The 22,860-nt window shown below is 45.7% G+C and overlaps 2 protein-coding genes across 3 annotated transcripts in view; one reads left to right on the forward strand and one right to left on the reverse strand.

Annotated features, from left to right (window-relative positions):
- WSB2 (WD repeat and SOCS box containing 2) lies at positions 1 to 19,749 on the forward strand. Of its 2 annotated transcripts, XM_082640812.1 has the most exons (9): positions 1 to 83; positions 5,969 to 6,137; positions 12,237 to 12,481; positions 12,638 to 12,769; positions 15,485 to 15,585; positions 16,739 to 16,911; positions 17,616 to 17,726; positions 17,839 to 17,946; positions 18,563 to 19,749. In XM_082640812.1, the coding sequence occupies exons 1-9, from the start codon at positions 71 to 73 to the stop codon at positions 18,723 to 18,725; spliced, it is 1,215 nt and encodes a 404-aa protein (XP_082496938.1). In that variant the 5' UTR covers positions 1 to 70; the 3' UTR covers positions 18,726 to 19,749. The 2 variants fall into 2 exon arrangements, with proteins under 2 accessions (XP_082496938.1, XP_082496937.1); XM_082640811.1 differs by lacking the exon at positions 1 to 83 and having other exon boundaries at positions 5,935 to 6,137.
- The window catches only part of RFC5 (replication factor C subunit 5), a 12,361-nt gene continuing 8,763 nt past the window's right edge, over positions 19,263 to 22,860 (reverse strand). Inside the window, exons 10-11 of the mRNA XM_082640813.1 lie at positions 22,487 to 22,541; positions 19,263 to 21,188 (exon numbers count right to left, since the gene is read on the reverse strand). Coding sequence (XP_082496939.1) covers positions 21,092 to 21,188; positions 22,487 to 22,541 — 152 coding nt within the window. The 3' untranslated portion in view covers positions 19,263 to 21,091. The remainder of the gene's footprint in view (positions 21,189 to 22,486; positions 22,542 to 22,860) is intronic.

Consider the following 22,860-nt stretch of genomic DNA (forward strand, 5'->3'; position numbering starts at 1 on the left):
GCGGCATGAGGGCCGGCGGCCCGGGGGGCTGAGGCGCCCACCGCCTGCCGCGGGGCCGTGCGCGTCCTCCATGGAGGCCGGAGGTGAGTGGGGCCGTGGCGCGCGTTCCCCGCCGGCGGGGCCGGGCCCGTTCCCTGGGGGGGTGGGGCGCGGGCTTGGCCGGGGCGGGGGATGGGGACGGCGGGGGCGCCGGGCCTGGGCTGTCCGCGTCGGCTGGCGGCAGGGTGCGCCCCGGGCGACTAGCTTTGTTTCGCTTTCGCTGTCAGCGGCCGCCACTCCGTCTCGTGCCGCCGACGGGACCCGGGGAGGACGGGCCTCTGCGCGGCAGGGATCCCTATCCCCGGGACATTCCGGGGCACCCGGGGCCCGACACCTCCGCCCGGGTGGAACGCGACGGGCGCCAGGCCCTCGGGCGGGAGGATGGTGATACCCGAGAGGGTGGGTGCCCAGGTGCTGCACTTGAGGTCCGGGTGGGAGTCCGCTCTGCTCCTTACAGGCTGTGATCGTGGACGAACCGCTTAACCCAAGTCTGTTTTGTAGCTGCAAAATGGGCTAATAATAGTATCTGCCTCAGCGGGTGGTTGGGAGCTTCCCAAACTTGTCTGTGCGTGAAAATGGGGTCTGGAATCCCTATTGAAAAAACATATTCCAAGCCTCTCCCAACAGAGACTGATTTGTAGACCCGGGCTGCCGATCCCTGGTGACATGGATGAGGGGACAAGTTTAGGATACACCGATGAGTGAGGTACTTGCCTCTCTCCTTGTTAACAGCTGTCATCAGAAAACGGTGTGGAAGTCGGAGAATATTGGAAGCACTTGGAGGGTCAGCCCAAATGACCATGCAGCCTCAGTGGGAATGGTGTGCTTGTTATGCAAAGGCCAGACCTCAAGATACGTCCTTCAGGCTTCTTCTTTCCAACCACTTTGCCCCTAAACCCCACTAATAGAAATTTGGGGTGGGCTTGTGATGTATTCTGGGAGTCCCAACTCTTGAATATACTTCCATGCTTAAAGGCGGTTTCCTTCGGGGAAATTTCTCAGAAGGGGTCAAGGCCTAGGCTCAGAATTTGTTCCAGAACCTCTTTGTATTCTTCCAGTGAAGTTCAAGCTTCATTCTGGTCTGGAGGATTCTGATCGTGGATGTTTTTGTGTTTCCCTGGCTTCTTTGATGGAGCAGGGATTGTGGGTGGGTGGGTTGAAATCAGGGTTTTCCCTGGGGTGGTGTAACTTTTTAATTTGGGAAATGACATTTCTTTGTATGCTGGAGTAAGGCATTCAGTACCAGGTGTAGAGGTAGCTCTCTCTGCCTTCCCATCTAGATAAGGGCTTTCTCTTTGGTGAATTTGTTACCCATAGAACTGTTGTTAAATGGCCCCTACTGTTTGCCTGAAATCTTACGTGAATCTTTTTATAGCTTCCGCTGTCTATTCCATTGACTCCTTTTAGTTTATATCTGAAAGCGATCTGGAGCTAGCCTCCCTTTTTAGCAGGAATCTGTTTCCAGTTCTGGGTTTTTCCTAATGATTGACGACTGTGTTTTGGGGTGTGGGCTGAGCTGTTGAGAGCTGCCAAGCTACCGTTAAAAAAAAAAAAAGGCCAGAGTTTTATTCTTTTGAAACTGAATAAAGACCATTGTAATGGGACTAATTGTAATGGACAGCAGTAGATATCTTCAGAGTAGTGGTTAGAATGTATTTATTCATTCAAATATTTATTGAGTGTCTACTATGGGTCAGGCACTCTCTAGGCCAGCACCGGCCAATAGAAATATAACGCGAGCCACATACGCAATTTGAAATGTTCTAGTAGCATTAAAAAAAAAAGTGAAACAGGTGAAAGTAATTTTAAAATTATATCTTTGTCAATCCCGCATATCTAAAATATTATCATTATAACATGTAATCATGAATAATTATTGAAAATTTTTAGATTTTTGCTTTTGTACCGTCTTTGAAGTAAAGTGTGTATCATGTACCTAAATGGCCCATCGTAATTGGGACTTACCACATTTCAGAAGGTCAGTAGCCACGTGTGGCTAGCAGTTACTGTATTGGACAGCACAGCCCAATAGCAGTGAACAGTTCGGAATGAGGGTGGGGAAGAGAGAAACAACAGTTACATAAAAAGAAGCAAACAACCAAGAGAAGTTGTGTGAGTGATAAAGAAAATTCAGTGGAGTGAAAAGAAAGTGACTGGGCCACTTTGGATAGTGAGGCCAGGAAGGTCTCTGAGAAGGTGACACCAGCACTGAGGCCTGAAGGGTAGGCAGAGCAGCTGGGCAAGGATCTGGGGCCAGCCAGGCAGAGTTTTCTGAACGGATGGAACATCTCATGGAGAGATCTCAAGGCAGGACAAATCAACAAGCTTCCTGCCGGCCAGAGTCATTCATAGCTTCTCTCTCTCTGTGTTCAGGCAAATCTCCTTTCACAGAAGAGGCCCATGGTAAATGTCTTTCCACTCTGCCTGATTATCCAAACACATCCCAGTGTTTAAGTAGAAAACTCGGATCCATAGGCCTTTTCAGCAAGAAGGGCCAGGGCAGGTACAATCCCAGATGAAGCTGGATCCTCTTGCCTCTGGTTTTTTCTTTTTAAAGTTCTGGACTAATTATGGCTTTCTTTTCCAGCAGCCACGTTTAGTTTGGGCCCAGCCTCCTCTTCAGAAGCTCCGTAGTTCCTTCTTTTTTTTCTTATTTTAGTCCTTGGATTCTTGAGCTTGAAATAGCAAGAGATTAAATCCCCAAATCACAGAAATAGAGTGTGAAATCTGGGTATGGCTTATGTTTAAGAAGCATTTCATGTAAAATGTTTGGCAAAGGCATCATAATAGTCTAAGGGGCTTCATTTCATTTATATTATAGAGAGATACCATGTATATTTATTCCACAAATATTTACTGAGTGCCTGCTCTCTGCCAGGAACTCTGCTAGGCACTGGGGATAAACATACAAGGTCCCTGCTCTGTCGGTGGCATTGATGTCCTAATTGGAGGGAGACAGATAATAATCATAATGGTGATTGTGCCGTAAAGAAAATAAAGTGAGGAGTTATGAAGGACATTGACTTGGGATCAGAGCAGGGCTCTCTAAGGGGTTGTCATTTGAGCCAAGACCTGGATGAAGAGAAGGTGCCAGGCATGCAGGCATTCCAGTCTAAGAGAATAGCTGGTGCAAAGGCCCTGAGGTCAGAACTAATTGAGCATAGTCAAGGGGTGAGAGAAGGCCAGTGTGCAGGACTTCTAGGGCAGGGTGAGGATTTTATTCTAAGAGTGATCAAAACTGATCACTCTGAAAGGTGAGGAGAATGGGTGGTTGGGGGCCAGAGGGGGAGCTAGGAGAGCAGTCTCCTAGCAGAGGGAGCTAGGAGGCCGCTTAGTGAGAGATGATGTTGCATATATGAGCCAATGTTGGTGAGACGATGTTGCATAGGTTAGAATGGCAGCCATGAGATGGAGGGGAGTTAGGTTTGGCAAGTCTTTTGGAAGCAGATGCAGTAGAACTAGTTAATGGATTTGGTTTGGGAGGTAAAGAGAAGAGAGAAGTCAGGGGTGGCCCCTTTTCATATTGTGTGGAGCCTCCATGGTGTTGAAAGGATGGATAACGTGCGTATTGTGGAGGGAACGAACCAAGTGTGAATATTACCAGAATGGAATGAAGTCAGGTGAAGAAAATGTACCTCCAGATCAGTCCATGTTGTTTAATATTTGACTCCATCTGGCTTCTCAACCTCAGCATCACTGACATTTTGAGCAAAATAATTCTTCATTGTAGGGGCCGTCCTGTGCACTGTAGGGTGTTGAGCAGCATCCCTGGCCTCCACCCATTAGATGCCAGTAGCCCCGCCTCTGGTTACAACAACCAAAATGTGTCCAGACATTGCCACATGTCCCTAGGGGGCAAAAGTGCCCCCGGCTGAGAACCACTGGACCCCATGAGGAGGCATTAACAGAATAAGGCTCTTTTACCTTAAGAAGATATCTAGAAATAATGGGAATAAACGCCACGGGGTTGCCACGTAACACTGAGTCTTGTTTTGGATTTACAGTGTAAAGTAACTTCTTACCGTGCAGATATTCACATCCAGAGGACTATGCTCAGATACACAAGTAACTGTGTAAGTGAAAGGATCGCCTGTGCAAACACATACAGATTTCTAGGAGGAATTACCTGGGCGTATACAAATGCCAATTTAGACAGATCTGATATATTAAAACCTAGATTTAAGCATAGAACCTCAGGGAATGAATATTCTCTTTACAAAGGAAACTTCCTTAAATTTTCTTTAAATAACAAAGCCATAAAGGCTTAATATGATTTATTAAAATTCTATTTAAAGACAGAATTTTCAGCCATACATTTATTTCATGAAACAAGATATACCCATGTATTTTCCTATAATGCATATGTCAGAAAAAAATATATACGTATAAATATTATATACATATATGCATGTCTACCGTCTGTTTCATCGAATCCAGGATATCATGGATTGTATTGCCAGTATGTGTCACTGAAAAAAATACTGCCTATTTAACTACGAAAAGTCATCGCTTGACACATCCTGATTTTAACAAGGTCAAACTGAGAAGACTTATAAAGATGTGTCCTAAAATATACGAAATAGGGGCTGTTTAAATTAGTATCTATCTAGTAACTGCTATAAAAAGGTCAAAGTCTCAAAACTGCTAAAGTGGAACATACACATCAGACAGTGACCTCATTCAGGATGGAAGCCAGTTTTTATATTCGTATGTAACGCAATCATAGCGATCAAAAAATCAGTTCTGAAGGCCATGAACTTACAAGCTTTGTCAGCCATTGAGAATCTTCCACTGGAGGAGAGCCTTGAACTGGGGACTGCCCTTCAGGTCGATGAAGAAGCACCAGTCCAGCCCCCCCCCCCCCAAAAGAAACAAGGATTGAATCGGCTTGGCGTTTGAAGGCGGCTGCGTAAATTCCCAGCTGGGGGTGGTGTTGGGGCAGAGGGAAACTTGTCACTACAGGAGAGAAAGAAATAAGGAGAGTGGGACTTCCTTCCACTTTGATAGTGTGAGATCTGGGTATGCTTCTGCGTTGCCAATCTCAGTGGGATTCTCATAAGCAGAAAATGAGTCTAGGTGTGAACTCAGATGAGCTACTTGGGGCACGACAGGGAGGTGTGTGTGGCCGGCGTGTGGCGTGCAGGGAGACAACCGGAAAGGGAAGGCTGGGGCCGGTGGGGTGGGTTGGGAGGCCGGATCTCAGCTGCCTTTATCTGGTAGGCAGGTGGGAGCTTTGGAATGTATTTGAAAGAAATGTCGTGATGTGATGTGCGTTTCAGCTTCAACAGGGTCCCTGGGGGCAGGAGAAAATGCATCAGGAGAGTCTTGTAAAAGATGGGGCCAAGATGGGAGGAAGGTTTAGGCCAGAACAGAGAGGAGATGGAAGTGGGAGGCCAGATCAAGAAGTCTGAGTGACAGGAAGCAGGGCCAGTGCTGAACATTTTAGCCTTGATGATGGGGGAGGATGGGGAGTGAGAGGGAGCCTGTGAGTTTCAGATATTCCTTCTTTCACCTGTTTCCCAGTAGCAGGTTCTTTTGGAGAGACCTTAAGTGCATCTGAAGGCTTCCTGATCAGCACCGTCTGATCCTTGCCTGGCCTGTCTCCTTTCTTCCTCTTCGGGCTTTCATAGGAAAATGAGGCCTCCCTTCACTGGGTTCACTCTTACAAAGGTTACTCTGAGTCACGGTTAACCAGAAGTCAGGAGTGCCAGAACTGAGTAACCCCACTGGAATTCAGCCTGTGGCTACGGTTATTGTCTCAGGTCATTTAAATGACAACTCCCTCCCAGAATCCGGACTGTCACTTTTTGCCATGGGGAGACCTCAGTGGCTTTCCAGTTTCTGAGTCAGCAAGGTGGTCAGGGGCCCGGTTCTGCCCTTTCCCTCGAGGTGAGGGTGCTTGTTTGAAGCATGCTGTCTCCTGCCCCAGAGGAGCCACTGCTGCTGGCCGAACTCAAGCCCGGGCGCCCCCATCAGTTTGATTGGAAGTCAAGCTGTGAAACGTGGAGCGTTGCCTTCTCTCCGGATGGTTCCTGGTTCGCCTGGTCTCAAGGACACTGCATTGTCAAGCTGATCCCCTGGCCGCTGGAGGAGCAGTTGTAAGTTCTTTCACTCCCAAGGGAATGAGGGAGTCCTGGGGAACTGAGCACTCTCCCAGATGACTCCCTGCCCGAGAGCAGGAGAGGGAAGGTGGCCAAAACAGTTCAGGAATTGATCAGTGAGATTTCCAGGGTCCCACATTCTGTACCTGTGAAAATTAACTGCATCGAGATTATGTTAGTCCCGAGTTTTTTTTTTTAACAGCTTTACTGAGATATAATTTTTTTTTCCATATGACCCCTTAAGGGATTTTCTTCTCTTTTTTTTTCAGTTTTTTTTAAATTAGTTTCTGCTTTATAACAAAGTGAATCAGTCATACATATACATCTGTTCCCACATCCCTTCCCTCATGCATCTCCCTCCCTCCCACCCTCCCCATCCCACCCCTCCAGGCGGTCACAAAGCACCGAGCTGATCTCCCTGTGCTCTGCGGCTGCTTCCCACTATCTGTCTACCTTACGTTTGGTACTGTATATATGTCCATGCCTCTCTTTCGCTTTGTCACAGCTTACCCTTCCCCCTCCCCATATCCTCAAGTCCATTCTCAAGTAGGTCTGTGTCTTTATTCCCGTTTTACCCCTAGGTTCTTCATGACATTTTTTAAAAATTCCATATATATGTGTTAGCATACATTATTTGTCTTTCTCTTTCTGACTTACTTCACTCTGTATGACAGACTCTAGGTCTATCCACCTCATTACAAATAGCTCAGTTTCGTTTCTTTTTATGGCTGAGTAATATTCCATTGTATGTATGTGCCACATCTTCTTTATCCATTCATCCGATGATGGACACTTAGGTTGTTTCCAGCTCCGGGCTATTGTGAATAGAGCTGCAATGAACATTTTGGTACATGTCTCTTTTTGAATTACGGTTTTCTCAGGGTATATGCCTAGTAGTGGGATTGCTGGGTCACATGGTAGTTCTATTTGTAGTTTTTTAAGGAACCTCCATACTGTTCTCCATAGTGGCTGTACCAATTCACATTCCCACCAGCAGTGCAAGAGTGTTCCCTTTTCTCCACACCCTCTCCAGCATTTATTGTTTCTGAGATATAATTTATATGCCATACAATTTGCCCATTTAAAGTGTACAGCTAGAGGCCCAACTGGGTAGTTAGGCTTGATTATTCGGCAGCTGCTGATTAGGGATGATTCCCCCTTACTAACTAACTGTATTTTAAATTTCTCTAAATTACCTGAGTCCTTTGGAGGCAAATAAACTTGTCTTTCACACAAAAAATAAAGTATACAGCTAAGTGACTTGAGAACATTCACAGAGTTGTGCATCCATCACCATGATCAATCTTACAACATTTTTGTCACCCCAAAAAGAAACCCTCTAATCCCCCTCTGCTCTCCAGCCCTGAGCAGCCTCTAATCTACTTTCTGTCTTTATAGATTTGCCTATTTTAGACATTTCATACAAATCGAATCATACACTATGTAGTCAGTTGACTGGCTTCTTTCACTTAGGATACTGTTTTCATGGTTATCCATGTTGTAGCATGCTTCCTGACTTCATTTCCCTTTACTGCCAAGTAATGTTCCATTTTATGGAGACACCACATTTTGTTTATAAGTGTATCCACCGGTGAACATTCAGGTTGTTTTCACTTTTTGGCTTCTTTAGATAATGCTTCTTTGAACACATGTCAAGTTTTTGTGTGGATATATGTTTTTGTATATGTTTAACTGGTTGAGGAACTGTCAGACTGTTTTTCAAAGTGGTTGCACCATTTTACAATCCCACCAGCAATGTTGGAGATTTCCAAATTTTCCACATCCTCACCAACACTTGTTATCGACTGTCTTTTTTTTTTTTTTTTTTTTTTTTTTGCGGTACGCGGGCCTCTCACTGTTGTGGCCTCTCCCGTTGCGGAGCACAGGCTCCAGATGCGCAGGCTCAGCGGCCATGGCTCACGGGCCCAGCCGCTCCGCAGCATGTGGGACCTTCCCGGACTGAGGCACGAACCCGCGTCCCCTGCATCGGCAGGCGGACTCTCAACCACTGCGCCACCAGGGAAGCCCTCGACTGTCTTTTTGATTATAGTATAGCCATCCTAGTGGGAGCAAAGTGGCATCTCATTGTGGTTTTGATTTGCATTTCCTTGCTGGCTACTGATCTTGCCCACCTTTTCATGTGCTTATTGGCCCTTTTCATGTCTTCTTTGGAGAAATGTCTATTCAGATCCTTGGTCCATTTTAAAATTGGCTAGTTGCCTTTTTTATTATCAGCCAAGTTCAGTTCCTGATATTAACTAGCTTTTCTTTCTCTGGGCTGGACAAGTCCCAGTATCTGAATGCTGTGAGCTCCCAGTCAGATGGCCCAGCATCAGTATTTTTTTCATTTGTCACAGGGCAACTCTACGTCTGTATTTATTTACTCAGCCAACAGTTGTTGCAGTCTTCCTTGCCTGACCCAGAGCCAGGGGCTGAGAATCCTGAAATAAATCAAACATGGCCCCTGCCCATGAGGGTCTCATTTGTTTTGCTTTAAGCATTTCTCACAAGTAGCATGTTAGATTTAAGTTTTTTGTAAGTTCAGTCTGAAACTTGTTGCCTTGATAATAGGGAACGCTGATGAAAATTTGCTGAGATGGGTAGTCTGCACACTGCTGGGGTTGAGGAGTATAAATTTATGCACTTGCTGGAAGGAAGGCCATTTCGAGGACCTTAAAACTGTTCTTCCTGCGATTAGGAATCTCAGAAATGGGGTCGTCTATTTATTTATTTATTTATTTTACAATTTTTATTGGAGTATAGTTGATTTACAATGTTGTTATTTTCTGCCGTACAGCAAAATGAATCAATTATACATATATATATATCCACTCTCTTTTAGATTCTTTTCGCACATAGGTCATGACAGAATATTGAGTAGAGTTCCCTGTGCTATACAGTAGGTCCTTATTAGTTATCTATTTTATATATAGTAATGTGTATATGTCGATCCCAATCTCCCAATTTATTCCTCCCGCCACTTCCCCCCGGTAACCATAAGATTGTGTTCTACGTCTATGACTCTATATCTGTTTTGTAGATAAGTTCATTTGTACCATTTTTTTATATTCCACATATAAGTGATACCACATGATATTTGTCTTTCACTGTCTGACTTACTTCACTTAGTATGACAATCTCTAGGTCCATCCATGTTGCTGCAAATGGGAGGTCACCCATTTACATACACTGATTTTCAACATGAAATTAATCATATGATAGTTAAAAATCAGAAATAGCTTAAAATCTGGTGATGAGAGAATGCTTAAGGAAATTGTGGCATTGCTGTATATTTTTGTAGCCATCAAAGATTGTTGTGTGTGTTTTTTGTTTTTGTTTTTTTATCACAATTTTCAGTTCTATACTCAGTTTAATGGTAATGACAAGATCATTATTTATTGATTCCCCCAGTCTAAATACAAGGGACTCAACTTCATATCCAGACTTAAATCTGATGTAGATTTATAGTCTGAAAAAGTATTTTTTAAAAAGGATAAAGTGGGAAATCTTTTACTTCCTTGAAAATCACTCTTGTATTCAAATATATATATTACTATACATAAATATATCTTTCCAATATTAGGGAAAATGTAAATTTGAGCATTAACCCTTTATGTGTATCTTTTGTTTAATATAATGAGGGAAATACTGTTTAATATGTTAAATGAGCAGTTACTTGTTTTAGGGAAATATCACACATTTTGAAGAATAATAACTTGAGGAAATGCTTACAGTACAAGGCTTACTGAAAAAAACAAGCTATGAAAGCAAGCTATGAAACTGTATTTGCAGTATGATCCCAAATTTGTTTTTGAATAACATGTGAATGTACACATAAATTAAAAATTCATCGTACAGTGTTTACTGTGGTTAGAGTGGTATTAGGATCTGGGTAATTTTTATAGTTTTCTCATTTCCAAAATCTCCCCATGTTTCACTATTAATTTTATAATTTAAAATAATTGTTATTTTAAAAGTCCTTTAAAAGGGGAAATCTGGGGCCTTTATATTCTTGTTAGGATTGTTACACATTTAAAAAATCATGTAATGTAGTGCTTCTGATATTGAGCAAATAATTGATAATAACTAGATAAATGTGCTACTACTTTTAGAAATAAAATTTTCTGAAAATTCAATTTTGATGAAGTTAAATTCTCCTAATGACTGTCCCTGGCCCCAAGCGGCCCCCTCCCACAGTTGTGTCTGCTACCTCCCATGTAGCTCATCCCTTGAATTCATTGCAGACTCTGAAGTCCAGGGCATGTGCTGAACGCTAGACTAGGACACCCAAGACCTGACTACTAGTTCCCATTCTGCCCCCGATTTCGTGACCCCAGGAAAGTTATCTCTACCCCTAACATGTTAAATTTATGATAGTAAAATAAATTACTATGTCAATGAGCCTTAATTCCTTATGGAATAAAGTAGCTACAGATGTATCCCTTAATTCAAATACAGAAATCAGGATTTTATATAAAAAAAAAAAAAGGTAACTTTGGAGGTTCTGAGCTGGCCTACAGAGCTCTCCGCATAGCTTGCCTTTTCTGTGCTTCTCCCCTGGGTGGCCAACTAAGGCCCCCGAGTCAGGGCCGGGCAGGTCTTCGAAGTGCGTGTGTCGGCCTGGCTGGGGCCGGATGTGGATTGGGCGGGCTTCATTGAAAAGGCATTCAGTGTCACATTTCAGATGTTCTGTCCGAACGACAAATTTTCAGACCACGTTTGGCCATTTAGACCAGGGGTCGGCACACTTTTTCTATAAAGGCCCAGATAGTAAATATTTCTGGCTTTGGGGGCCGTATGTCTCTGTCAAGACAAGTCAGCTCTGCTGCTCGAGCGTGAACGCATCCCTAGGCGAGAGGTGGGCAGACGAGCCTGGTGGAGGTGGGAGACGGCTTCGCGTACAGAACAGACTACCCTCCCGGGCACACTCCTGCAGCCTCTGCTTTAGAATGATAGACTTTCAGAGCCGAAGGAGCCCACATTTGCCCCAGTCTCTCCCTTCTAGTTTTGTAGGTGAGCTTGCTTAAAATTCTTTAATGTATTTCGATGATGCGATTGACAAAACTATGATTTACTTAACTTTTCGGGAACAGATGTAATACAGAAAGAGGTTCCGCTGCATGTATGTTGGCTATAGGATTTTTCATGGAAATGAGTCCCAGCTTTATCATCACTCTTTCCCCCAGTTCGATAAACCACGGAGTGTGGTCAGAGCCACGTAGCAAAGCAGGACTGAATACTTACAGTGATGAAGTGTACCGCAGATAAGTGTTCTGCGTTTGCGGGCCGAACCCCAGGAGTGTTTAACTGCTCATGCCTTTGATAGATTGTCTGCGAGGCAGAGTGGGGGGCAGGGCCCTGTTTCTTAGGGACGGAGTCTTATTTAGCTTGTCTGGGCCTGTGTTTCAGCATAAGTAGAAGGTAAAGGAAAGGCTTGGGCCACGAGATTTTTGAGGTCAGCATGTCCCTGAACAAGCTCTGTGAGTTCTTTCCTTGACTGCCCTGCTGGTTGGTTCCTGGACTGGATGTGCCCTCAGAGAAGTAAATGAAAGAGGCTCATTCATTGATCGGAGCAAAGTGAGTGAAGGTGGAAATGAGTGTGTACCAAGCAAACTGTTGGCCTGAAAAATGGGTTTATTTTCCTGCTCCTTGGGGACTTTATAAGCTAGAGCTAAGGGGGGTATATGAGGCAGAAGAGTGGCAGATGGTTATTCAGGCTCTAAGTTCTGTCCTAGTTCCACACCTACAGCGGTCTTGCTTTCTCATGAGAAACATGGAGTGCGTCTTTCCTTCCACGCACCCAAACCCAGGAGAACTTTCTGAAGAAGCAAATGGCTCCCTGGAGCATCTGTGATCTAGTTATCCCACAAGGCAGGTCGCCCCACTGCAGGGCTGTCACAGATGGGATGAGCCACGGCCAGTGAAGTCTCTGTTACGCGAATTCTTAAAAAAAAAACATCAAGAAGAAAGGTCGTATTAGAATTCACTGAAGGCCTGTTTGTTTCTAGGATTTCAAAGGCTTAGATACCCCAGAATGAAAAGTCGATTGACTTGGTGGCAATTTCAGACTCATTAAGAACTCTCTGCTTTCCCCAGCATCCCTAAAGGGTTCGAAGCCAAAAGCCGAAGCAGCAAAAATGATACAAAAGGGCGAGGCAGCCCAAAGGAGAAGACGCTGGACTGTGGGCAGATTGTCTGGGGCTTGGCCTTCAGCCCGTGGCCTTCTCCACCCAGCAGGAAGCTCTGGGCACGCCACCATCCCCAGGTGCCAGACGTCTCTTGCCTGATCCTTGCTACGGGGCTCAACGACGGGCAGATCAAGATTTGGGAGGTACTGACAGGTAGGTCATTTCCCGCTGGGATCAGGCCCCAGGGGGCTCTCATGCGCATTCCGATCAGGGATCAGAGGGGCCGCCAGTTGGCTGAGGGGTGTGGCTGTGACCTGTAGACCAGAGCTGCCTCTCCCCCTGATCGAGTACCCCTCTCTCTCACGCTAGGGCTCCTGCTTTTGAATCTGTCTGGCCACCAAGACGTCGTGAGAGATCTGAGCTTCACACCCAGTGGCAGTTTGATTTTGGTTTCTGCATCCCGAGATAAGACTCTTCGTATCTGGGACCTGAATAAACATGGTATGGAGGTGACGGAATGACTTGGTAGCCCCAAAATAGTGTATTTGCCCCTCTCTCTACTTGACCAGTGTCATTTTATCCAGAACAGTGTTTCTCAACCTTTTTTCTGTTATTGCCTCCTAAGGAAACTTTTTAGACATGTTTTTCCTAGTCACCCCCCAGCCCCCTCACCACCTGGGAGATTTTCACGCCAAAAAATACATTGAATATCTCTTCAGGTACTGGATGCACATCTGTGCTTTGTACATAAAAAAGGTCAGATTTTTCTGGCCATCAAGAACCAGTTTTCATCCCTCTTGAAAACACATGGTGTAGAATAGGTTTTCTCAGCTGTGGCACTCTTGCCAAACTGGGCTGGATAATTCTTTGTTACGGACCTTCCTGTGCATTCCGGTGTGGAGCAGCATCCTTGCCCTCTTAACCCGTGAGATGCCAGTAGCACCTTCTCCAGTTGTGACAACCAAAAATGTCTCCAGACATAGCCCAGTGTCAACATAAAGGCCACAGCCTCCCCTAGTTGAGAACCACTGATCTGGAAGAAGTCATCCATGTTGGGTACTTCCTGTTAGAAGTAAAGTTTCTTTGTACGGTGGAATCTAGAAGAATCCTCTCAGGTTGGGGTGTGGAGGGGGGCGGTCAGCCTTAGTGCAGTTCTGCTCTAAGCAGGACTGTATGCCGGAGCAGCCCGACGGAGAATCCCATACATCTCTGGTGTTGCTCCTCAGCTGGGAGGGTGACACAGGGGAGGGAAATTGGTCGCCGGGCCATTTCTCCCTCGCAGGCGTGGAGGGAGGTGGAGGAGGAAATGGGGACCTGGGCGGTCCATGAAGAGCACCCTCGTCCCTGATGACGCAGAGCCCTAGCGGTGACTGTGCAGCTCTCCACACCACGAGAGGGGCCCCGTCCCTGCCCTCTCAGAAACGAGCCTGATAACTTGTCAGGCAACTAAGGAGGTGCTCGTGGTGTCCTCACCTGACGGCATCGAGTCACGCAGCGCGCCCTGGGTCCTGTCTGCCTGTCGCTGTGGAGCTTGTGGCTGTGTGGTCTGAGGTGGGCCTGCTGACTGGGAGTGTGCTCAGACGCAGCGCCTTTTTTAATGAGCGTCGCAGGCACCTTGCCACCCTCTGAGGCAGGGAGGGAGGACTCGCTGAAGGGGACTGAGTGGGCAGAATGGACTAGGCCAGTTACTAGGGCTTTTCAAGGAGAGGAGGGGACTAAAGTAGTGTCCCCAGGCACAGGGCCCTGTCCTCCCACCCTGCCTTGATTTATTCACTCACACCTACCCCGGGGGAGCAGGTACGCTTCTTACTTGAGAGCTGAAGAAACCATGACTGACTTTCATAAAATTTATTTCTATATACCCACACATACACATGAATTCTTAAATGCATATGTATGACCATATACATTCTTCCCCCCTTTTTTGAGGCTTCTCCCCCCAAACTTTCTCATCCTCCCCTCCTTTGCATTCCTCCATAATCCCCCTGCAGTCCTGTCACCCATGCTAAATAAGATCCTTCCATATTGCCTTCCATATTTTTCTCTATACTTGCATAATCCTATTCAGACACTCATTTTTTAAAAAAATTAATTAATTTATTTTTGGCTGTGTTGGGTCTTCGTTGCTGCACGTGGGCTTTCTCTGGTTGCGGTGAGCGGGGGCTACTCGCTACACTTCGTTGCTGTGCGCAGCCTTCTTATTGCGGTGGCATCTCTTGTTGCGGAGCATGGGCTCTGGCACATGGGCTCAGTAGATGTGGCTCACAGGCTCTAGAGCGCAGGCTCGGTAGTTGTGGCCGCACGGGCTTAGTTGCTTCATGGTGTGTGGGATCTTCCCGGACCAGGGCTCGAACCCATGTCCCCTGCATGGGCAGGTGGATTCTTAACCACTGCGCCACCAGGGAAGTCCCAGACACTCACTTTTACATTTATGGATTTGGGGGTCATTGTTTCACAAAAATGGAATCATATTCTTCACATTTTTTCTGCATTTTTCTTTTTTATTAGACAGTACTCCATGGAAAATCTAGTTCCTTAATTTCATCTGACTTAACAGGTGGAATACTACCCTTTATTCATCCATTCCTCTGTTGATGGGCATTTAGTTTTTTCCCAGATGGAGATCTGGAGAGATGACGTGAGTGACCTAGGGTTATGTGCTGAGTAAACAGTGGAGCCAGGATTCAAGGCTGAGTTTACCTGCCTCCAGAGCATGCGGCCCTAATTACGCTGCACCACTGCTCATCCGGACATCCTGGCGAGGGTGGGAGGAGGGTGAGAGTGGGATCCTTGTGGCCAGGGGGAAACCATTACAGAGCGTAAATGACAGAGAATTGAAGGTAAACGCTCTCAAATTTGGAAGGATGCTTCAGAGTAACTGAGGTGGTTGGGGGACCTGAAAAGAATGTTCTCTGTTATCAAAGGAATGTATCAAACCTGATCTGTGAACAGCCTTTGTCCCACTGACCTTGTGGATTTTGGTGAAACAGTAGGTAATGATTTCCCTTGGGCATTATAACGTCATGTTAATAGATTTCAGGCATTTAAATGACAAATCCTGTCATATTTCTTTCTCTGCCTTTAAAAAGGGGCCTGTGGGCTCAGCTGCTAGAGAACCGCTGGCGGGGCTGGGGGGAGGCACCGCTGCCGGTTCTTCAGGCTTTCTGCTCTGTGGTTTTGGGAGTCGGCTCACCGTGTGCTCCATTTCTCTGACAGGTAAACAGATTCAGGTGTTATCGGGCCACCTGCAGTGGGTTTACTGCTGCTCCATCTCGCCAGACTGCAGCATGCTGTGTTCTGCAGCTGGGGAGAAGTCGGTGAGTCTCAAACTTGGGGTGCCCTTTGCTCTGTTGCTTCGGTTCAGGGAAGCGGCCTCATGCGTGAGAGGGTAAGTGAGCCAGTGTCCTCCAAAGCCGCCTGCAAATCAGCCCCAGGGGGAGGCACGCTTTGGGACTGAGGCCCCTCCTTTTCTGATTTGCACTATGACTCAAACCAAACGAGAGGAAGTGTTTGAAAGCAGATCGCTCCCATCATGTCATGGGAGGACTGTTTGCCTTCACAAGATGGGAAAGCCATGTTTTTTAAATTTCTTTCCCCGTTGGAGTCTATGATTTTAAAAGTTGCAACCCACATGTGGATCCAGATTTCCTTTGAACCATCTAATTTGAATCCACCTAATTAGGATTTCCACTCAAATCATAAAATGTACAGTAACTCGTTGAACTTTGTCCTGAAATCCTGTCTATTATAACAAAAGTGTTAGAAACCCAGGAACAGTTTGGAAACCGATTGTTTGAGTTTTACATCTGCATTGAGCTGTTGTTTGCTGTGACCGACTTGGGAAAGTTAAGAGTTCACTATTTGGTACAGCTCAGGTGGTTAATCATTGATTTGAGGTTTGGAACTATGTGAAAGTGAGAGTTTTCTTAAAGGAAAAAAAAGAAAATACTTCTTTTAATGATTCTCAGAAAGGTTTCAGGTAAGGAGCTAGGTCAGACCTACAGCCGTGGGCCAGATTTCTGTGGTCCTGTAAACCAGAGAGGGGTGCCAGATGGCTCTGTTGGGTGACCAGGAATTCACCTCTGACCCGTATTTTTGGTTTCAAGTGAAGGGACAAGGTAGCCCTTGACTTAGGTCTTCAGCATGCATTGCCCTATTTGCTAAGAGCGCTCAGAAGCAGGACCCAGAAGCCTCCCCTGAGCCATGCTGGCTGCTGTCTTCCTGAGGTCGGTTGGTTGATTCTCCCCTAAAGTAAGCTCCTTGAGTATGTCTGTTGGTTATGTGCCTCAAGAATTCAGACCTGTCACTTTATTTAGGCCAGTATGACATGTTCTAGAAGAAACATAGAAAAGGGGCTGGAGAACTTAGCTTCCCCTGGCTGTGCGGCCTGGAGAGGCAAGGCTGTGCCTTCTCACTGTTCACATCCTGAGCACTGTTTCAGCCCTGACCAGGCACCTGTTCTTCCCACAGGTCTTCCTGTGGAGCATGCGGTCCTACACATTAATCCGGAAGCTGGAGGGCCACCAAAGCAGCGTGGTCTCTTGTGACTTCTCCCCCGACTCTGCCTTGCTCGTCACGGCTTCTTACGATACCAATGTGATCATGTGGGACCCCTACACTGGCGAGCGGCTGCGGTCACTCCAGTAAGGACTGCCTCCCTGCTTCTGCTTTCCAGTGGGGTGTTCGATGGGAAACCTGTCTTGGTCCAGGACACAGTGTGTTCGTACTTACTCTAAGGCACTGGTGTGCAGCAGTGTTTCATTGTCAATTCTCACATTAGCCCCAAGTGCCTTCGAGTCTCCGGCTCTAGGAGGCTGTCTGTACTGCTCTGGATCCCGCGTTACGAAACCTCACAGTGACTCTTTCTTTCCACTTACTAATAACTGTAGTAACAGGTTCAGAATGATCCTCTTATTGAAACTGGTATTTCCAAAGTGAATTTTCACGTTCTCACCAACTTGGTCTACTTTTCCCCTTTGTCTCTGTTGTTTTCTGCAGCAAATAATAGGTAGTCCTATAATTATCATGTATCTTAGCCTAAAAAAGACTTTCAGTTTGTACCGTGGCATTAAAGTGAGGGCTGACCTACTTTGCATAAGGAAATTAGCACAGGGAATATTAGTAATCCTTCAGCCCCCTGCACGAGACACTGGAGCTGTATGAAATGCAACTTGTTTCCAGTCGTCTTTTCCAGTCTGCAAATCCTCAGGTTTTCCACATGGGGTACGAGACGTGTCTGGAACCTTTTTGTGGCCATGGCACTTTGGCCTCCTGCCTGGGGATGAAAGGCGGAGGGCGGAGGGCAGCCATCACTCCAGGCCCACCTACTGTCCTGTGTCCTCCTCAGCCACACCCAGCTCAGCCCCCCCATGGATGACAGCGATGTCCACATCAGCTCCCTGAGGTCTGTGTGCTTCTCCCCTGAAGGCTTGTACCTCGCCACGGTAGCGGATGACAGGTAACGAAGAGAAACCTCTTTCCGCGGCCTCAGAGCAAGTGTTGGAAAGGGCTTGTAGCATCACCCTTGGGGTCTGGCCCCAGGTCTGCTGACACGTCCCTTTCTCCTCCAGGCTCCTCAGGATCTGGGCCTTGGAACTGAAAACTCCAATTGCGTTTGCTCCTATGACCAATGGTCTCTGCTGCACATTTTTTCCACATGGTGGAGTTATTGCCACGGGGTATGTATCTGTTAGCCGAACAGATGGGTAGTGATTTCTGCTGAGTATTCCATGTAGCTTTTTAAGGAAAGAAAACATCTAGAATTTTCTTGCCTGTGAGGAAGCCTTTAAGGAAATCTGAGATTACATAAAATTCTGATATTCTCTTCTGCTAATAGAGTTTATCATTTACTCTTAATATTTAACCTAAATGTCAACGTGAAAGATCTACAATTCATGCTACCTAACAGGCCAAGTCTGCAAGGAAGCAGAAATCAAGATGATGCAGCATTGATATGGGAAACCATTTAGGGCAGAGACCACCTTACAGGGAACATCTGTAATTCAATAGGTGGCACTCTTCCCTGTTACATTTGAACCCATAGTATGATTTATAAAGGGCTGTACTGACAGAGACAGCACTTTGGAACCAGAGGTGTCTTGAGTTCTCCTGCTGCCCTCAGCAGCCTTAATTACTCAGCACCACAGCCTTCACATCTATTTCCAAGGTCCAGGTTGCGTTTCACTCTTGAGTCTCCTGCCAGTGCAAGTGAGAGCAGAAACATTGATATCTGCCCCAATGAAAACATACATTTCCAAGGTCTGCCGTAACGCACTGGTTTCCGTCTCATTTCAGGACAAGGGATGGCCACGTCCAGTTCTGGACAGCTCCTCGGGTCCTGTCATCACTGAAGCACTTATGCCGGAAAGCCCTGCGAAGTTTCCTAACGACATACCAAGTGCTAGCGCTGCCGATCCCTAAGAAAATGAAAGAGTTCCTCACGTATAGGACTTTTTAAGCCAGTCTCCATAGTCTTACTTGTTTCCTCTGTAGCACGATAAATCTTCCTGACAAGTAGCTGGAGCAATGGGCCAAACATCTGGTCTTGGATTGAAATAGAATCTCTCTTTGGAATTGTGAACAGAATGTAGCAAAACCGGATTCCAGTGGCCTCGCCAGGAGTCTCTTCCCCATGACGTGTGAGGGTCAGTCGTAGAAGAGGGATTCCGCTTCCGCAGTGACGGAGCCTGACCTTAACCTTCAGTTCACTTACGCACAGCAGTGCTGGACCCTCTCTGGTCATTTTGATTCCAAGAAGTTTCCACTCCCTCGACTGGAGTGTGGCTTCTGCTAAGTGTCCGTCGTTGATGCAGATGCAGAGGAGGTGTCGGTGAAAGTTCTCTCCTGCTGGTCAGAGCCGCTTTGATGTGGGCAAGGGCTTTCCTTCCTCTGACCCACAGGACAGTTTTCACAGAGCCGTCTAGTGTGAGATATTACTTAGCTTAACTAAAGTCCAGGTGACTCAGAGGCCGCGCTCCTGATACAGACACTAGACTTGTTTTTTTTTTTTTTTTTTAAAGAAACAATGATGTGCATGTGCCGGAGGCCAGATTTGTGTGTCATGTTACACGGGATGTATTCCTCCACTGCATGACTGTATCAGTGGCTACTGAGTTATCTGTCAGTTGTTTGCCAGTTAGCATATTTATTTGTATTTTCTCAACAGATATTGAGGTACAACTGTGTTTTTCTCAATGGTATCTAAAAACCATAGTACTTAATTCCAACAGTTGTGAAGATGTCTCTTAATTGTGTGAAGAATTGGTGTTGTCATCATTTCAGCTGATTTTCTTCTGTACAAGATCTGACTTGACTGCTTCACCTCATTGGACTCATCAGCCAGTCTCAACTCTGCCCCTAAACACAACTAGCTCCTTAAAAGTACTGTTCTTCGTGGCGTATAGTTATCTAATCAAGACACCTCATTCAAACAAAATCTGCCTTTGGAAAATTTAATATATTTTAAATTATTTTAAAAGAAATGCAACATCTTATCCTTTGGCTTTCTTACTAGGTGCTTTGTGGAGGCCTGTGTGCCACGATAAAACGTGTTGAAAAAGCAGAGGAGTCTACCCTCTGCTGCCTTTGTTGCCGAAAGAAAAACATTTCAAGATGAGAGGCTTTCATCGAAGGAAGGAAAGTTAAAAGCTTTTGGCTTGCCGTTTCATTTTTTCCATTAAGGAAAAAAAAAAATCACCTTTTAAAACCAGTGAGTACAACAAGACAGCTGGGAATGGATTGGGCAAACTTAAGTTCTGTGGTTATCTTGAAATACCATGTACAGTGTAGCCGCCTCCTTGAGCCCCTCACCCCGCCCCCAACCATTAGCTTCACACTTTGCTCTTGTCCTTTGGCAGCGAGGCCTACGTGTGTGATGCACATAACCGACTTCTCCCTTTTGATAGTATAAGAATTGGACACCTTTATAAAGAACAGCCTCCAAAGAAAGTTGATTCTCTGATCTCAGGGACGGAGGAGGCTTTTTCATATAAATGCAAGCTGAACAAGTCAGCGTCTGTATAAACTGGCTAAGGAAAGAGGAGTCACTTGTAACACAACGAGCTGCTTTATTTCTGTTGTGCAGAACACTGTCACGCACGCAGCACAGATGCTCGCAGACAAACTGCATTACATTTAGATTAAATATGAAGAGTCTCAGTCCTTTCAGCACTTGAAGGTTTAGAGTCAGGCTTAGTCTCATGTGCCCTGGGTTAAAACCAGCCAGTGTTGAACGACCTCTGGCCCCAACAGCATCATTTAAAGTGAATGTTTTCACTACTGTCCACACCACAAGTAGGAACCTGCTAGCAACTCCTCAACTTCAAAAGGAGAAATTAAAAGGCCAGTTTTAAAGTAAGAAAGAAAATTGAGTCCACTTTATAAGAGTATAATAGTATGGGCCAGAAATCCATTAACACCTCTTTAAAGTAGCGCCACAGATGAGATTTACAAACTTAACTCTGAAGATGTTCTTTTTACCTTGAGTTGGAAGACACTTGGACTGTATTAGATGTGAAAGCCTGATATTCCAAATGGGGTAGCCCATTTCCTATCATCCAGGCAACTGAAGGGTAAAAGCCTTTAGGCTAAAAAGGTTTTGCTTCCCCCCCCCCCCTTATAAAACACAAATGGGCAGGGCAGTGAGAGAGCTGTACCGTAAAACTGCTTTGTACCTCCCTGCTCCAACCGGCCACAAACACGGTACTTTGGGTACATGTCTGCCCACCCACGCCTGGAACAATTTCCCGAAACGGGGGGTGACTGTGTCCCCTGCTCTCCAGTCACTGCTGGGCCTGAGAATAGGCAGCAAGTGGTCCTCAGCATCTAGGCCTCTGTGACAATCAGGTCTCTGGTGACTTGAAAGGCGGCAATGAGGGAACTCAGCTGAATCTTCTCATTGGTGCCAACAGAAAGTCTGTACCTAAAAGAAATCAAACAAGAGGTAAGAAGAGAGAATATCACAACAGCTGCCTTTTGAAGAGAACAGCAGCAGTCGGACTGAAAGTTGGCCAGAGAAGGATAGGAAAGAGGTGAGAGAAATTCATCCTGGGCAGCAATCTTGTACACGTCCCCTAACGTTTTCTTTGTGCCTCAGACACTCCTTTATAAATTTGATTCAAACCGGGGGCGGGAGGAAATATTAAATTTAAAAAAAATGTTCCCAGTAGCAGGTTCTGAACTTTGTTCAAGCTCTATACAGATATGCAAAATTTATGTGATTAGGCATTATTTCTTCACCAGCAAAATGCATCGAGAGGAATTATAATTAAGATTCCCTTCCTCCTAATCCACTGGGAAGTTTGGCTGCCATATCTGTGGTTTTGTGGTCAATAAAGCAAGACACTGGTATTTCATCTCGCTACCTTTCAAGTGCCCAGCCACTGAAAGCAAAATCATGCTACTCACAGTGTAGTGATAAGAAGTGACCTAGGGCCTCCCTGGTGGCGCAGTGGTTGAGAGTCCGCCTGCCGATGCAGGGGATACGGGTTCGTGCCCCGGTCTGGGAGGATCCCATATGCCGCGGAGCGGCTGGGCCCGTGAGCCATGGCCGCTGGGCCTGCGCATCCGGAGCCTGTGCTCCGCAACGGGAGAGGCCACAACAGTGAGAGGCCCGCATACCGCAAAAAGAAAAAAAAAAAAAAAAAAAAAAAAAAAAGTGACCTAATTGGTACGTCTGAAAGCCAACGATGGCAAATTAGTTGGCTTACGTGGACATCTATTTTGAACCTAGTGCTTTTGTCTGCTTAAATGATAGCTGCCAACTTCACTAGGGGCTAATAACTGTGTTTACTGAACCAGGCAAAGTGGAAAATTGAGTTTATGTTTACTTTCCCTGCAATATGCTTTCATATGCCAAAAGGCCTTAATAACAGCTGGATAGCTGGCCATCCCCAAATGACCTAGATGTCTGAACTGAAGCAGGCTTCCCAAATAACAAGAGCATGTCTAGAACCAAGGTGGACCAGGCCTCTGAGGTCGAAGGAGAGGCCTTTATCTCCAATATGTAACCGAGCTGTACCTGTCTTTGTGTTTATCCATGTTCTTTACATAAGCAGCTCACACCCTTCCCTGTGCTTCGTTCAATAATTCCAGCAAAAACTAGACGCTACTGTATATGAATGATTTAGACAAAACAGTTGAAACCAAGCAAGGAGAAACAAAAAACTCACAACGGGGAAAAAGGAGGAAAAGAATTAAAACTGGGAAATAAATACTCACTCAATGTCTGCCATTTTGGTCAATAAATGTATTCGAACTGAAGATGGAAAGTCAACTGGGGGAAAAACAAAAGCAAATGAGTGGGGTCTGTCATTACCTACTATATATATAAAAAAAAAATAACAGAAGACAAGTATGAGTTTCCACATCAGATACGTTAAGACTAACCTCTTGAGGCCACAGATCTCAAGATACCACACCTCTAGGAGGTAAAAATTGCATAGGTTTTCATAGTTTTTATTCATTTTAGTCTTCGTAGGGTAGCCAAAAAGAAAAATGAGCAGGTTCCAGAGCGATCATAAGATGGAAGAGCCATCCACACTGCCCTGGTCAGCACTGGGCCGCTCTGTAAGTTACTGTGAAAGCAAAGTTCT

This window comes from Mesoplodon mirus (assembly GCF_964341445.2).
Source record: "Mesoplodon mirus genome assembly, chromosome: 13".
In the NCBI taxonomy this organism is placed as follows: Eukaryota; Metazoa; Chordata; class Mammalia; order Artiodactyla; family Ziphiidae; genus Mesoplodon; species Mesoplodon mirus.

Coding starts and splice junctions, on each gene's coding strand:
- WSB2 (XM_082640811.1), top strand. CDS start 5,950: ATGCTGTCTCCTGCCCCAGAGGAGCCACTGCTGCTGGCCGAACTCAAG. Junction 12,770..15,484: donor CTGGGACCTGAATAAACATG/GTATGGAGGTGA, acceptor TTTCTCTGACAG/GTAAACAGATTCAGGTGTTA. Junction 16,912..17,615: donor GAGCGGCTGCGGTCACTCCA/GTAAGGACTGCC, acceptor TGTCCTCCTCAG/CCACACCCAGCTCAGCCCCC.